The following is a 14,970-nucleotide window of genomic DNA, read 5'->3' as shown; positions in this document are numbered from 1 at the left end:
GGCAGTGGGTTTTTTTGGGGGGGTGCCTTAGTCGCTACTCATCTAGTACTGCTGTAAGAGAAATACCACCAGTGGATGCTTCAACGAAGAGAAATTCATTTTCTCAGTCTACTAGGCTAGAAGTCTGAATTCAGGGCGTCAGCTCCAGGGGAAGGCTCTCTCTGCCGGCTCTGGAGGAAGGTCCTTGTGGTCAGTCTGCACAGGAACCCCAGGCCCAAATGATGCACTGCTCCCGGTGCTTCTTAGTGTTATGAGGTCCGTCCCCCCACCCCCTCCCTTTTTCTCTCTTGTAAGATAGAAGATGGTGCAGGCCACACCCTTTACATTGAATCTGGGATTTGACCTTAGTAAAAATTTTTTTTTTTTAAGGGTGGTACAATCCCACCCTAATCCTCTTTAACGTAAAATTACAATCACAAAACGGAGGACAACCACACAATACTGGGAATCACGGCCTAACCAAGTTGACACATATTTTTGGGGGACACAATTCAATCCATGACACCAAGCAACGTAGCCTTCTTTCTTTAACCACAGGGAGGTCAAAATCTTATTTCCTATTTGTTCCTTCAACCTTTCCAAAGTTCCATAACAGACTTTTTTACTTTCCATTCTTTTAGCTAGCTAGATCTTGGCCTATGCTGAAGTACGAGTTCTCTTTAAAGTGCACACTTGCCCAGTATCATCACTGCTATCAGTCACGTCCGTCTCAGTTAACAATGCCAAGAGACTGCCTCTCCCAGTCAGTGGTATTTCTATTTAAACCACGCTCTAACTGTGGAGTGGAACTCTGGGCTCTCACAGGGGTTTCAAGTCTCAGCTGTCTGGGTCTTTCAAATAAAACAACAAACTTTTTTACTTCTAAAATTTTTCAAACAGACACAAAAATAGAAAGAATATATCCACCACCCAGATTTAACATCATCAAGATTTTTACCATTTCTGCTTATAAGCCTATTCCTTTTCCTTCTTCTTTGCTAACATATTTCTGAGCAAATCCTAGACATTATGCCATTGAGCTGTGTATCTCAGTATGCACTGCTTAATGGTGGGGGTGTTTCCTTACATAGTAACGGTATCATTATTATCTCATCAAGTCTAATAAAAGAACTCATCTGGGGGCTTCTGAGGTGGAACAGAGCCTACGGGATCTTAAGTGCTATGAAAAAGTTAGCATGTACTCAAACAGCAGTATCCGCGACCTCAAAACAGTCTGGAAGTGAACTTTTAGTAGTTCTGAAATGCAGGTACTGACCTGCCATCCACCTAAAGCTGGGCTGCGAACACCTAAGGCAACTCTTAAAAATACACAGTATCAAGATGTCTTTGTACGTTACTTTAATAAAAAACACACAGCTATGTACAAATATACAGATCTTCCATGTAACATAGAAACAGAGTGCAGTGAAGTAGCTTTATAGTTTTCCTCACTGAGACAGACCTTCTGTCCAGTGAGAACATTTATGATTAGCAAGACACAGTCAGCAAGACAAGTACAGAGTTTCCAGCCTCGTGATTAGGAAATGCCTTTGAAGGGATGACAGTGTCACAGTCATCAAAAGGGGGAAGAGTTGACAAGTTAGAGGGTCCTCCCTACGTTGTATAATGTAAGTACAAGACACAATAAGAGCTGTGATAAACTAGAGTTGAATGCTAGAAATATAGGTGATACAGCTTTCTCAGATTTCTACCAGTGATTATATACTTGATATATGAACATCTTTAAACGCAGACTAGTTCAATAGGATTGCATGTATTTATTCCACAACTACAACGTGCCAGTGTAATTGTGATACACACTTCAGAACTGGAATTCTCTATAAAGCAGTAATGACAAGCCCTGAGAAGACACTATTAGTCCTAAGTCAAATTATGTTTAAAAGTTAAAAGGTCTTTGGAAAACAAATGTGTACGCAGGAAACACTGGCTATGTATCGATTTTATTTGTAAGAGTAATAAGTGCACAAATACTAGTATTCTTAAGTTTTAAAGGTAAAACAAAACCAGAAAATCCTAAAGTTAACCCCACAAATTCAAATTAGCTGAACTTGGAGTAACAAAAATCAAAGCTGCTCTTGTTATTTGCACATTAATTTGATAAGTGAAATTGCATCTAAAAAGAAAAAAAAAACCCCAAATCTGCATCTGCTGTTGTACAGAAGTGATGGTTACTTTTCAGCACTTGAAATAAAGACAACTCTTACGAAGCTCTTTTTTTTTTTTTTTTTTATAAAGATGCATATCAGGGAAACCAACAGAATACATCACTCATGAAATTCCGTAAAAGCTGCAAGGCAGCCAAGAGTTGGTGGCATTTAAGGACAGTAAGAGTCTGCATCCTTAACCCCCAAGGATGGTTTCTGTACCAAGACTAAAAAAGTATGCTTTTCCCCTGCTGTAGCTGGACCGGTTACATCCCATCCCCACACAGAACAAGGAGAACTGTACACACCAATCACTCAAGAGTTATCTGTTGTTTTCAATCAAGTCCTGTTGAGGCTGTAATCTGTCTGATAGCATCTACTTTCAGCTCCCAAGATAAACAAGAGAGTCTATGTATCAAGGTTAATTCTCTTGGGCCGCAATGGATACCATCTTCTCTGGGGGCAGTCTTTAGTTCTCTTTCTTTTCAGTACCACGTCAGTGGTTTTCCTGCCAGCAGTCTCTGTCGGTGTGGTTTCTATTTGTGTTATAAAACTCGCGGGTGTAACATCTGGTTTCCTATCACAACCGGAAAAGACTTCTTGGTGGACCCTCTGGAGCTGAATAACTGGCTGCATCTTTAAAACTTGGGAAAATCCGTCTGCTTGTTCAATCAATGCAGGCAAAGACTAAAAAAAGCGGTAATACTCAGAGTTAATCTCAGGGGCAACCATACAGACAACAGAAACACATACACAGTCCTCTGGGACAAGGCTTTTTCTAAGACCAAATTTTTGGGGTCATGGATATTCAGCTTTACCTTGAAGATGCCATTTTTAGCTGGGGAATTTTAACTGAAAACTAAGACTAAGAGACATTTTGTTCCTATACTGCCTGGTAGTAAACTAGGAGGTAATGGGAATTCAGAGTTAAGGGCTTAAAGTCTAAACAAGCTTCTGTATGTCAATTCTAGGGTAACGAGTCTTTTAGAACCTTGACCACTGAGAGCAGGGGTCAGCACACTTTTCCTGCAACAGGCCAGGAAGTAAATCTTTTCAACTTTGCAGCCCACACATCTGTCACAGCAGCTCAACTCTGACACTGCAGCTCAAAAGCAGCCGTGGACAGTCAGTGCATGGACACGGCTGTGTTCCAATAAGGCTTTATTTACAGAAACAGTCAGTGGGCTGGATTTGGCCTTGCCTACCCATTTGGCAATCCCTGATAAAGAATATTCTATGAGAGAAGTATGACCACCAGAAAATCACAGCATCAATACAAACCACTAAAGAATGACCATCAGAACAGGGGAGGTTCTGAAGGGGTTTAAAAATAATTTCCGTATACTAGAAATGTCAATGTTTTCCTGCTTAGGGTAAAATAAGTTTCAAGAACATATACAAGTTTATTAGAGTAATACTAAGACTGAAGTTGGATATGCAGCATAGTATAGTGGTTATGCATACAGGTTGTGGAGCCAGACTGCCAGGGTTCAAATCCTGGCTCAGCTACTTATTTGTGCAACCAGCTTAGCCTCTGTGCCTGTCTCCTCATCTGTAGAGTGGCGAAATAGCAGTGTGTGTCTCCTAGGGTTACTCCAAGGATTAAACGAGATATGCAAAGACGTTAGAAGATGCCTGACCATACTAAGTGCTCAATAAATGTCAGCTATTGTGATTATTGAAAGTTGTTTGACAGGCTGCTAATACTCAGAACCCAAAAATACAGCCAACCATTAATGAAGCCAAATGTAATAAATACCTGGCACAAATAACAAATACGACTGTCATTTAAGAAATTCATTAAAGATCTATTTAAGGACTATGAGAATTTCTGTTTCAGTGGGCTAATACACATATTGGTGAAAGCAAATACATGGCCATGCATTTTGTTCCTTTTGTAATTTTTTTCGCATGCAGCTTTTACCTTCATGGCTTCACTCATCTCCTTAGTTACTGCCTTCCCTCTGCATTTCAGATTTTCCATACGAGATGCTGCAAAGAAACCGCCAAACAGTATGTTTTAGTTTTTCTTTTTTTTTCCTAATATCAAATCACAAAAGACATGCAGATACTATCTGGACAAAAATCTGTTAGGACAATATATTCACCTCGGTCTTTCTTAGAATGTTTTATAATCTGTTAAGTGTCTCATTAAACTTATCTAAGCAAATAAAAAAGACTGTGAAAACGTTAAAGCAGTAGAGTAAAACCAAAGGTTATAGGCATAAGACGGCAGGAAACAGGAGCTCTGCTATGAGGAGTCCTAGGATTGTGTACCCTGAAAGGAAGGCCTACTGTTCAATCTCTATATTATCTACTACTTCATCTAACACCCTCAAACACTCTCGTCACACATTAAAATAAAGAAGGCTAATATTTTTGTCTTACTCTGAATCTTAAAAAAGTAAAATATATTTGAACTTAGAATATACAACCATACACTGCATAGAGGCGATACCTCAGTGGATTTCCGGGGGAGGGCAGAATCTGGTGTTGACTGTCAGTAATATTAACTTCATAAGGTTTTCACTGGTTAATGCTTGTCAGAAGTAGACTTCTGGGTCCCTCTTCCCAGTCTCTCTGAGTCTGAAAGCTCAGCTGAAACCTGTCCTCCATGGGTGACCCTGCTGCTATCTGAATACTGGTGGCATAGCTTCTAGCATCACAGCAACACGCAAGCCCCCAAAGTACGACAAACTGACAGAGGCATGAAAAATGTTTACCTGTGTTTTATTGACTATGCAAAGGCATTCAACTGTATGGATCATAACAAATTATGGATAACATTGAGAAGAATGGGAATTCTAGAACACTTAATAGTGATTACAAGGAACCTGCACATAGACCAAGAGGCAGTCATTCGAACAGGGGATGCTACATGGTTTAAAGTCAGGAAAGGTGTGCATCAGGGTTGTATCCTTTCACTGTACCTATTCAACCTGTATGCTGAGCAAATAATCCGAGAACCTGGACCCTATGAAGAAGAATGGGGCATCGGGGTTAGAGGAAGACTCATTAACAACCTGCGTTATGCAGATGACACAACCTTGTTTGCTGAAAGTGAAGAGGACTTGAAGGACTGACTGATGAAGATCAAAGACCACAGCTTTCAGTGTGGACTGCACCTCAACATAAAGAAAACAACAATCCTCACAACTGGACCAATGAGCAACATCATGATAAATGGAGAAAAGATTGAAGTTGTCAGGGATTTTGTTTTACTTATATCCACAATCAATGCCCATGGAAGCAGCAGTCAAGAAATCAAGACGCATTGCATTGGGGAAATCTGCTGCAAAGGACCTCCTTAAAGTGTTGAAAAGCAAAGGTGTCACCTTGAAGACTGAGGTGCGCCCGATCCAAGCCAAGGTACTTTCAACGACCTCATGGACACACAAAAGCTGGACGATGAATAAGAAAGACCAAAGAAGAACTGACGCCTTTGAATTGTGGTGCTGGTGAAGAATATTGAATATACGACGGACTGCCGAAAGAACAAACAAATCTGTCTTAGAAGAAGTGCAACCAGAGTGCTCCTTAGAAGCAAGGATGGCAAGACTGCATCTCACATACTTTGGACATGTTGTCAGGAGGGATTAGTCCCTGGAGAAAGACAACATGCTTGGTAAACAGAGGGTCATCAAAAAAATAGGAAGACCCTCAATGAGATGGACTGACACAGTGGCTGCAACAATGGGCTCAAGCCTGACAACAATCGTGAGGATGGTACGGGACCAGGCAGTGTTTCCTCCTGTTCTACACAGGGTTGCTACAAATCAGAACCAACTCAACGGCACCTAACAACAACATTAACTTCTCTTTCCTTATTTTCTTGATGCTTTGCAGATTCCGCACACATTTTCTTTCAATCTTTGTAATAAATGTTCAAGGCTGCTCCGTAACAGAACTGCATATTCAGTGATACGGATGCATACAAACCCTTACCACAACTCTAAGTGACAGTGGGGCTGAGAAAAACCTTTCCACTATGGAAAAGGTTTTGGAAGAGCAGCCTCACTAGAACCTTTTAAAAAGGCTCAAGCAAGTGCAGAAAGGGAAACAGCTTTTCTGACTTCAAGAGACTGGCTAGGTACAAAAGACTCACTTTAGAGCCAAAGACACAAACAGGCTGAAGGGAAAAAGACCTCACATGGAAATAACCAAAAGAAAGCAGGGGTGGCTCCACCAATTTCAAGAAAATAGATTTTAAATAAAAAATTGTTACACGAAGCCAAAAAGAACATTATACACTGATAAAAGGGTCAGCCCATCAAGAAGATAAGCAATTATAAACACATATGCACCAAATAACAGAGTCCCAAAATATATGGAGCAAATGGTGACAGAACTGAAGGAAAAAATACTTCTACAATAATAGTGAGAGACTCAATACCCCACTTTCAATAATGGATAGAACTAGACAGAAGAGCAATAAGGAAAACAGATAATTCTAACAACTTTTTTTAAATAAATAAATAAATTTTAACAATACTATAGACCAAATGGAAACCCTGGTGGCATAGTGGCTAAGTGCTACAGCTGCTAACCTAAGGGTCGGCAGTTCAAATCCACCAGGTGCTCCTTGGAAACTCCACGGGGCAGTTCTTCTCTGTCCTACAGGGTCACTATGATTCGGAATTGACCTGATGGCAATGGGTTATAAACCAACTAGATCTTACTCATGGATAAAAAGGAATGAAGCACCTGATAACATGGATGAACCTAAAAACATTATGCTAAGTCAAAGAAGCCAGTGAAATAAATCAGGTGCACAAGGCCATCTACTGTATGATTCTACCTATATGAAATGTCCACAATAGGAAAGCTCACAGAGACACAAAGCAGATCAGTGGTTGCCAGGGGCTTAAGTGGCGGATGGGGAAGGACTGCTTAATGGTATGAGGTCTCCTTTTGGGGTGATGGAAGTGTCCTAGAACTAGAAGGTGGTCACGGGTTACAAACACTGTGGAGGTACTAAGTGCCAAGGACTCGTATATGGTAAAATGATTAGAAAGGAAAATTTTATGTTCTGTGCATTTTAGCTCCCTAATCTCCAAGCCTCCACTCTTACCCCCACAAACGGCATCCATATATGTGGTGGCAAGGCCTCCAAGCTGTTCATCGATGATCCTATATTCATACCCTTGGGTAGTTCCCTCCCACATTATTCCAGGACTGGTCTTTGGGACCAGTAACCTACAGCTGAAGTGATAGCATACTACTTTTACGATTAGGTTATAAAATAAGACTGACTTCTGTCTTGAGCACTCATGCTCTCTCTCGGATCTCTAACTCTGCACGAAGCAAGCTGCCACGCTGTGGAGAGGCCTGTACTGTGAAGAAGTCAAGTTTCTGTCCAACAGTCAATGAGGAACTAAGGTCTCCCAGTACCACATGAGTAACCCTGGGATTGGATTCTTCAGCCCCAGCTGAGCCTTGAGGAGACTGCAGGCACAGCTGACAGCTTTACTGCAACTCTGTAAGAAACTCAAAGCCAGAATCTCCCAGCTAAGCTGTGCCCAGGTTCCAGGCCCTCAGAAATAGTTAAGAGGTAACAAATGTTTATTGTTTTAAACTGCTAAGTTTTGGAATAATTTGCTACACAGTAATAGATAACTAATATAATATGACAGCAATATATTTTCAAGTTAATATATTTAGGCCTATCCTGGGTAGAAAATTCTCAGTAAGTGAGACTTCTTTTTAAATAATGTATGCTTGTAAATAAATACTACTTATTCACGTCACTGTGACTTATATCATTTTCTTGTGGCTTAAAAATGTAAAATTTCAAACATATCTGAAAATGTAGTATCAATTGTTAAATTTTTAGTTTTCATTGAATAAACACTATCTAACATACTGACGATATCAAGTGCTAGGATGTGGAGTAACCAGAGCTCTCAGGCTTGCTGACGGAAACGTAAACTGACACAACCACTCTGGAAAACTTCTCCGTAGTATCTATAAAAGCTAAACATACACCTACCCCATTACCCAACAATTCTTCTAGATACGTATCCATGAGGAACGAGTATGTCTAAGAATGTTCATAGCAGCTTTATTCATAATAGATAAATCCTAGAAACAATATAAATGACAACCAACAGAATAAATTGTTCACAGATACACAATGGAATAGTATGCAACCAAAAAGAACTACTGCTACACTCAAAATATAGATTAATCTTAGAGAAAGAACACTGAGCCAAAGAATGCAGAAACAAGAATAAACCAAACAAAAAAGCCCAAAACCTGCTGCTGTTGAGTCGATTCTGACTCATGGCAACCCCTGTGTTACAGGGCAGGACTGCTCCACAGGGTTTTTTCTTGGCTGTAATCTGCAATGACAGCATAAAAAGGGCCAAGAGTACTTTGGGTTTGTGTGTAAAACAGAACTAGGTTCTAGGCATAGATAACTATAAACAGATTTTTTACACATGAATGTCTAGTGGGGTAGTAAAAATTGTGGACATACGAGACATTCAGTATCCCTGGCCCCGACTACAAAATGCCAGCTACATCCTCCTTATTGAAGCCCTGGTGGTGCAGTGGTTAAGAGCTCGGCTGCTAACCAAAAGATCAGCAGTTTGAATCCACCACCTGCTCCTTGGAAACCCTACGGCACAGTTCTACTCTGTCCTATAGGGTCACTATGAGTTGGAAACAACTTGATGGCAATGGGCTTGGTCCAGTTTTCTCCTCCTCCTTGTGGTGACCAAAAATGTCCCCATGCTTTTCCAAGAGGGCCACTAGGGGGCAATAATTCCCCCAGTGAGAACCTGGATGTATGTTTACTTTCCTGAACTTCCTTGGGAACAGGGACCTTACTCCATTAATCTCAGACTCCCTGGTGTTGTGCCCATAGCCTAACATGTAGAGTAAGTGACCAGTAAATGTGACGACCAAGGCTACGGTAGAGGGTGCAGTGAGGGCACAGAGGAGGGCGAGGTGAATCCAACAGGGGGAGGGAAGGGAGGGAGAAGCTTCACAGGTGGTGTGAGAGACTTGTCTCACAAGAGGGTTTGGTGATGGCTGGGTTGGGAAAACCCATTGCTGTCCAGTCAATTCTGACCCATAGTGTGGAGCAGAACTGCCCCAGAGGGTTTCCAAGGAATGGCTGGTGGATTCGAACTGCCAACCTTTTGGTTAGGAGCCAAAGCTCTTAACCACTGAGCCATCAGGACTCTGGATGGGCTGGGGTGGGTGGCAAAGGTGTGCTGTACCAAAACAAGTGAATAAATCAAGAAAGATGAAAACACAGGAGCCAGGGAACATGACCCAACACACATAGGAGTAAAAGAGATTCCCAGGAGGATGATGAAAGGGACAGACAGGCTGAAAGCCTGGCAGCAGGCGAGAGAGCAGCCAGCCCGCATCAGAACAAGGGGGCAGAAGGGTCCCAGCGGAATATCGCCAAGGAAAAAGGTTTTAAAATGGATTTGATGGATAAGCTGAAGTGTTTACCATGCTGAAAGGACTTTCATAGCTCCCTTAAATTGTCTGGGAAAGGATAAGTGAAAGACAGAAAAAAAGCCAACATCATTCCAAAGGCGGGTGGGAAGCTGTTCAAGAAAGAAAACACATCCAGGGCAATGATTACATGACTTAGATTGAAGAACATTTACATAATCCTAACAATATAAACACTAAACACTACTGACTTTTTACAAGAAGGACTGGGAGACTGCAAGTGAGCTGGTGAGTACGGGTTATTCTTTCGAGAAACTTGGCTGAATAGAAAGAGGCCAGGACAGAAACAAGCAATGGCATGGAAGCTTTCCCTGCCGTTCCTCTGACAGCCCATCCTGTAGTTATACGGGCTGACATACATTCCCAATTAAACTTATGGAATTACCTTTAGCAGCGCTGTGGGGCAGGTGGGTTTCACCAGCCCCCTTTCAGGAATAAGGAAACAGACTGAGAGAGTTAAGAAACGTATCTAGAGTTGAAGCTGGAATCAGAGCCCGTATCTTCTTGAATCCAAATCTGTATGTAACTTCGCTGAAGATCACTTTATCAGGAATTATATCGCCCTCACAAGAATATGTTAACAAATGGTTAAACATTAGCTTAGGTCCAACGTCGTAAAAACCTCTGGAAATAACAGTGAGTCACGCCCAGTGAAGAATCAAAAATCAAGAAATTACAGTCCAATCTGTTTTAACAATCAGTCTGACGGTACCTTTTTTCTTTTGTAGTTAAATGAATTAAATCTCTTTCATTTAAAACAAAGTAGCATCAATAATTTTAAGACTAGAACCACACAATTAAAAATGATTACTAAATACATGAGTAAGGTGTTTGTAAACATATCAGAAAAAGCATTCTGACAATATCTGCTTAAAATTTTCAAAATCTTTATTCACTCCTTCACTCAAGATTACCCTAAACAATTTTTTCCTTTACTTTTCCAACTAGTAATAGCAGGTAGAGTCCTTGGTGGTGCAGGTAACATGCCCGACTGCCAGCCTAAAGGCTGGTGGACTGAGTCCACCCGGAGGCAGCTCGCAAGAAAGGCCTGGTGATCTACTTCCAAAAAATCAGCCACTGAAAACCTGATGGAGCGCGGTTCCAGTAGAACGCACGTGGGGACATCATGAGCCAGAATCAACTTGACGGCGGCTGGTAAGAGCATATCAGTGCTCCCGACAGACAGCCACCTGATGTCTGCACGCCTGACACGCAGACAGCTGGTCCTTGCCACACCACGCAGGACAGGGAAATGGGCGTCCTCCAGAGCCGCTGCCGATGCTTCCCTTCCTCTCTACAGCACTGATGGGAACGTCTTCGTGGCACCACCGTCTCCTCTTCTCAACCACAGAACAATGGTATTTAGGGATACTGACTATTCCCTATAAAAGCCTATTTAAGTGTCATGTAGTGGAAATCATGTACCTCTGAAACACTGTTTTCTCCTAATGTTTTTAATCATAAATGTACAGTGCTTCAGCTGCACTTCAGATGAAGTAGGTCTTTAGAGGCTGGCCCAGGAGCCTGTTCATGTGCAGCTGTGCTGCCGTCAGGTGCCGTCTGATGCCATTTAAAAAGATCTGGAGGGAGAGACACATTTCAAATTCCAAAGCTCAGGCTTACATATAAATTTCTGAAACGTAACCATTTGTAAGTAGCTGGCTACCTATAAATACCCTGGCAGTGGCTTAAGAGACTACATAATTAGGAAAGAAGAACTGCCTCTAAGTCCTCGGCTTGTAGGGTCAGCAAAAGAACCGGAAGTACCGCAAGTCCTACTGCAGAGGAGCTTAAAATAGCACCTTGCCACCCTACATGTTTAGTCAAGGACAGGAAGGAACAGGAGTCTCTTCAGTTAATTTCAAAGGACAATTTAAAAAGGACAATCCTGATGCAATTACTCCTTTTATTAACAGGACTGTAAAGGGTTGTAACTGACAAACGAGCATTACATCTTATTGGTAGACAGCTGATCAGTAGATTCCTGCAAGGATATTTAAAAAAAAGAAAAAAAAAACAACCCCCTCTCCCCCCGCCAACCAGTTTGCTTTTGAAAATGTGGAAGTCAGGCACCCTTGAGAACACCATCTTCCCTAGTCACTTGCTTTCTGAAACTTAGGGAAATGAAAAAGAGGAAATGAGAGATTGAGTAATCAATCCAGTTTTGCTTTCAGGTCACTGTACTGACTAAACTAGGTAACATGACCTTCCAAAAGCCTGTGCAAACTCAGAAGTTCAGCAGAAAGGCATTAACTACAGGCTTCCTTTCTATCACCGACGCATTTTACGAGTATCAACAAGCAGGCACGTACTGCATGGGAAGCCTGGACTGTACTGGTTTCTGGAAAAAAAAAAACCTAAAGCCATGAATTAGAACCGTGAATTGGAAAGTCACATTCCTGGTGAAAATGAAACCAAAAACTAAGCAGTGATTTATGACTTTCTGGAAGATTACTCACTGCTACCGTTTACAGAGATCTGTGGAATCCACTTCTTGGGGGATACAATCCTTTGCACCGCCCCACTTCCCCTGCCCCTCACCACCTCCTCAGGGCTGCATCACAACCTCTTAAAGCTCCAGACACCTTCCAGCCCCTGTCCCAGCTCCTGTCACCTGGCCGTGAGCATGTCTCTGAACTCATGCAGTAGCGCTCTCACTCTACTCACACCACTGCAGTCTTCTTTTTGCCCCAGGAATACTTAAACTCGTTCTTGACTTGGTAACTTTGTTCTAGTGCTTCCTCTTGATCGTAACAAGATAAACTCCTTCCTTCTATTCAGATCTCAGCTTAAATGTCCCTTCCACAGAAAAGCCATTCCCGTCACCTAAACACACTGCCCTAACACCAATGTTACTTATTTTTGTATCTGTTATTACTTTTCTCCTCCCACTAGAATGCAAGCTCCCTGGAGCTTTTCTATGTTGCTCACCATTGTCCTCCACATCTATAACAGTCTGGCAAGCAGAAGACATTCAATACACAGAGCTGATGCACGGACGAGTAACAGTCACTCATGCAGTATTTACTGACCACAGTGCTATATGCTGGCTGTACGTAATGGAAATACAATGTAAAATAAACTCATGGAGGCTTCAGGTTTTTGAGAGACAGCCCATAGCAAAAAAAAAAAAAAAAAAAAAAACCCCACAAATGCTTATATGTTGTACTAAGTGATATTAAGGAAATGAAGATAATTCAAAAATGGCTACAGCTGTACACTGGCAGGGAACTGGCAAATTCAGAGTCAGATGGGGACATGGAATGAGGGGTATCACTACACGTCAGAGGGACTGTGGCTGAAAGCAGGGAACACCAGAAAGATGTCTACCTGTGTTTTATCAACTACACAAAGACATTCGACTATGTGGATCATACAAATTACAGGTAACATTACAAAGAATGGGAATTCCAGAATACTCACCTGTGCTCATGCAGAACCTGTACACAGACCAAGAGACAGTCGTTCATACAGAACAAAGGGATACTGTGTGGTTCCAAATCAGAAAAGGTGTGCAACAGACTGGTATCCTTTCACCTTATTCGTTTTGTATGCTGAACAAATAATCTGAGAAGCTGGACTACGTGAAGAAGAAAGCAGCACTGGAATTGGAGGAAGACTGATTAACAACCTAAATATGCAGATGACACAACCTTGCTCACTGAAAATAAAGATAACTTGAAGCACTTACTAATGAAGGTCAAAGACTACACCCTTCAGTATGGATTACACCTGAACGTGATGAAAACAAAAATCCTCTCCACTGGACTGATAACACCATGACAGATGGAAAAAAAACTGAAGTTGTCAGTGATAACATTCTGCTTGGATCAACAATCAGCTCCCATGGGAGCGGTAGTCAAGGAATGAAAACGATGTATTGCACCGAGTGAATCTGTTGCAAAAGGCCTCTTTAACGTTTTAAGAAGCCAAGATGTCACTTTGATGACTAAGATGCGTCTGACCTAAGTCATGGTCTTTTCCATCATCTCATGTGCACGTGAAAGCTGGACAATGAAAATGGAAGAAAGAATTGGTGCACTTGATCTGCTATGTCGGTGAAGAACAGCGAATATACCGTGGATTGCCAAAAGGAGGGAGCCCTGGCGGCTCAGTGGTTAAAAGCTTGGCTGCTAACCAAAAGGTCTGCAGTTCAAATGTACCAGCCACTCCTTGGAAACCCTACAGGGCAGTTCTACTCTGTCCTATAGGGTTGTTATGCATCAGAACCAACTCGGCAACAACAGGTTTGGTTTGAGAGCAAATCAGTCTCAGGAGAAATACAACCAGGATGCTCCTTAGGAGTGAGGATGACTTGACTTTGGCTCGCGTACTTTGGACACGTCAGCAGGAAGGACCAATCACTAGAAAAGGGCACCATGTCTGATACAGTGGAGGGTCAGTGAAATTGAGGGAAGCCCTCAGTGAGCTGGACTGACACAACAGCCACACCGATGGACTCAAACACCAAAGATCACGAAGATGGCACTGGACATGAGGTCGTGAGTAAGGCTGCCGTGAGCTGGAGCTGGCAGTAATAACATGATGAAGAGTAACTAGGGAGAGGCATTTTAACTATGGCGGTTAGGGAGGATCTCTGCGAGAAGACAGGACTGAAGTGAGAAAGAAAACTGAGAAGAAGCCAATCTTAGAAATGTGTGAAAGTGAGGTACTTTCAAAGAACTGAAAGACAGGCAGTGGGGCTAGAGCAAGTAGGAAAGGCCTGAAACAGATCTGAAGAGGTATGGAGGGGCCGTATCCTGGAAGGAGACGCTAAGAAGTTTGAAGCTTATTATATATACATAATTTTTTAAGTCGCTAAAAGACTTTAGGATTTTAATCTATGATTGATCTGTTTGGGGGGTATTTTTGTTTGTTCAACGTAACAGACTTTATCTTTTAGAGCAGCTTAAGGTTTACAGAAACTCTGCAGACAGTACAGCGCTGCCACGTAACTCCCTGCACATGCCTCCCTACCAGTAACACGTGCATCACTGTGCTACGTCTGTTACGACTGACGGCCCATCGGGACTCACTCTTCATGTTGTACACATCTATGAGTTTTCACAAATGCATAATGTCACCTGTTACCATTACAGAATTCACACAGAAGAGTCTCACTGCCCCAAAAACGCCCTGTGCTTCCCGACTCACGCTTTGTAATTTTAAAAGAGCATCTTAGTCCTATGATCACACGATTATATAGAGAAAAATATACCAGGTTAAAGCGGAGATCTGAAATACAAGCGGACTTATACCAGGTTAACAGTGGAGATCTGACATACAGGTGGACTCGTACCAGGTTAACAGTGGAGATCTGACATACAGGTGGACTCGTACCAGGTTAACAGTG

General features: G+C 42.0%; 1 protein-coding gene across 4 annotated transcripts in view; it reads right to left on the bottom strand.

Moving 5' to 3' along the window:
- Positions 1-1,924: 1,924 nt before the first annotated feature.
- The window catches only part of NSL1 (NSL1 component of MIS12 kinetochore complex), a 34,088-nt gene continuing 21,042 nt past the window's right edge, over positions 1,925-14,970 (bottom strand). For 3 of the 4 annotated variants that reach the window (XM_003422432.4, XM_064276926.1, XM_064276927.1), the window contains exons 5-6: positions 4,069-4,136; positions 1,925-2,831 (exon numbers count right to left, since the gene is read on the bottom strand). In XM_003422432.4, the coding sequence (XP_003422480.2) occupies positions 2,553-2,831; positions 4,069-4,136 (347 nt within the window). In that variant the 3' untranslated portion in view covers positions 1,925-2,552. Of the gene's footprint in view, positions 2,832-4,068; positions 4,137-10,487; positions 11,198-14,970 lie in introns of those variants that run through there. The other variant, XM_010601753.3, reaches the window with a different exon arrangement.

Source organism: Loxodonta africana, chromosome 25 (assembly GCF_030014295.1).
Source record: "Loxodonta africana isolate mLoxAfr1 chromosome 25, mLoxAfr1.hap2, whole genome shotgun sequence".
NCBI lineage: Eukaryota > Metazoa > Chordata > Mammalia > Proboscidea > Elephantidae > Loxodonta > Loxodonta africana.
The sequence above is the reverse complement of the archived record's forward strand: the minus strand, read 5'-3'. Positions and strand labels throughout refer to the sequence as shown.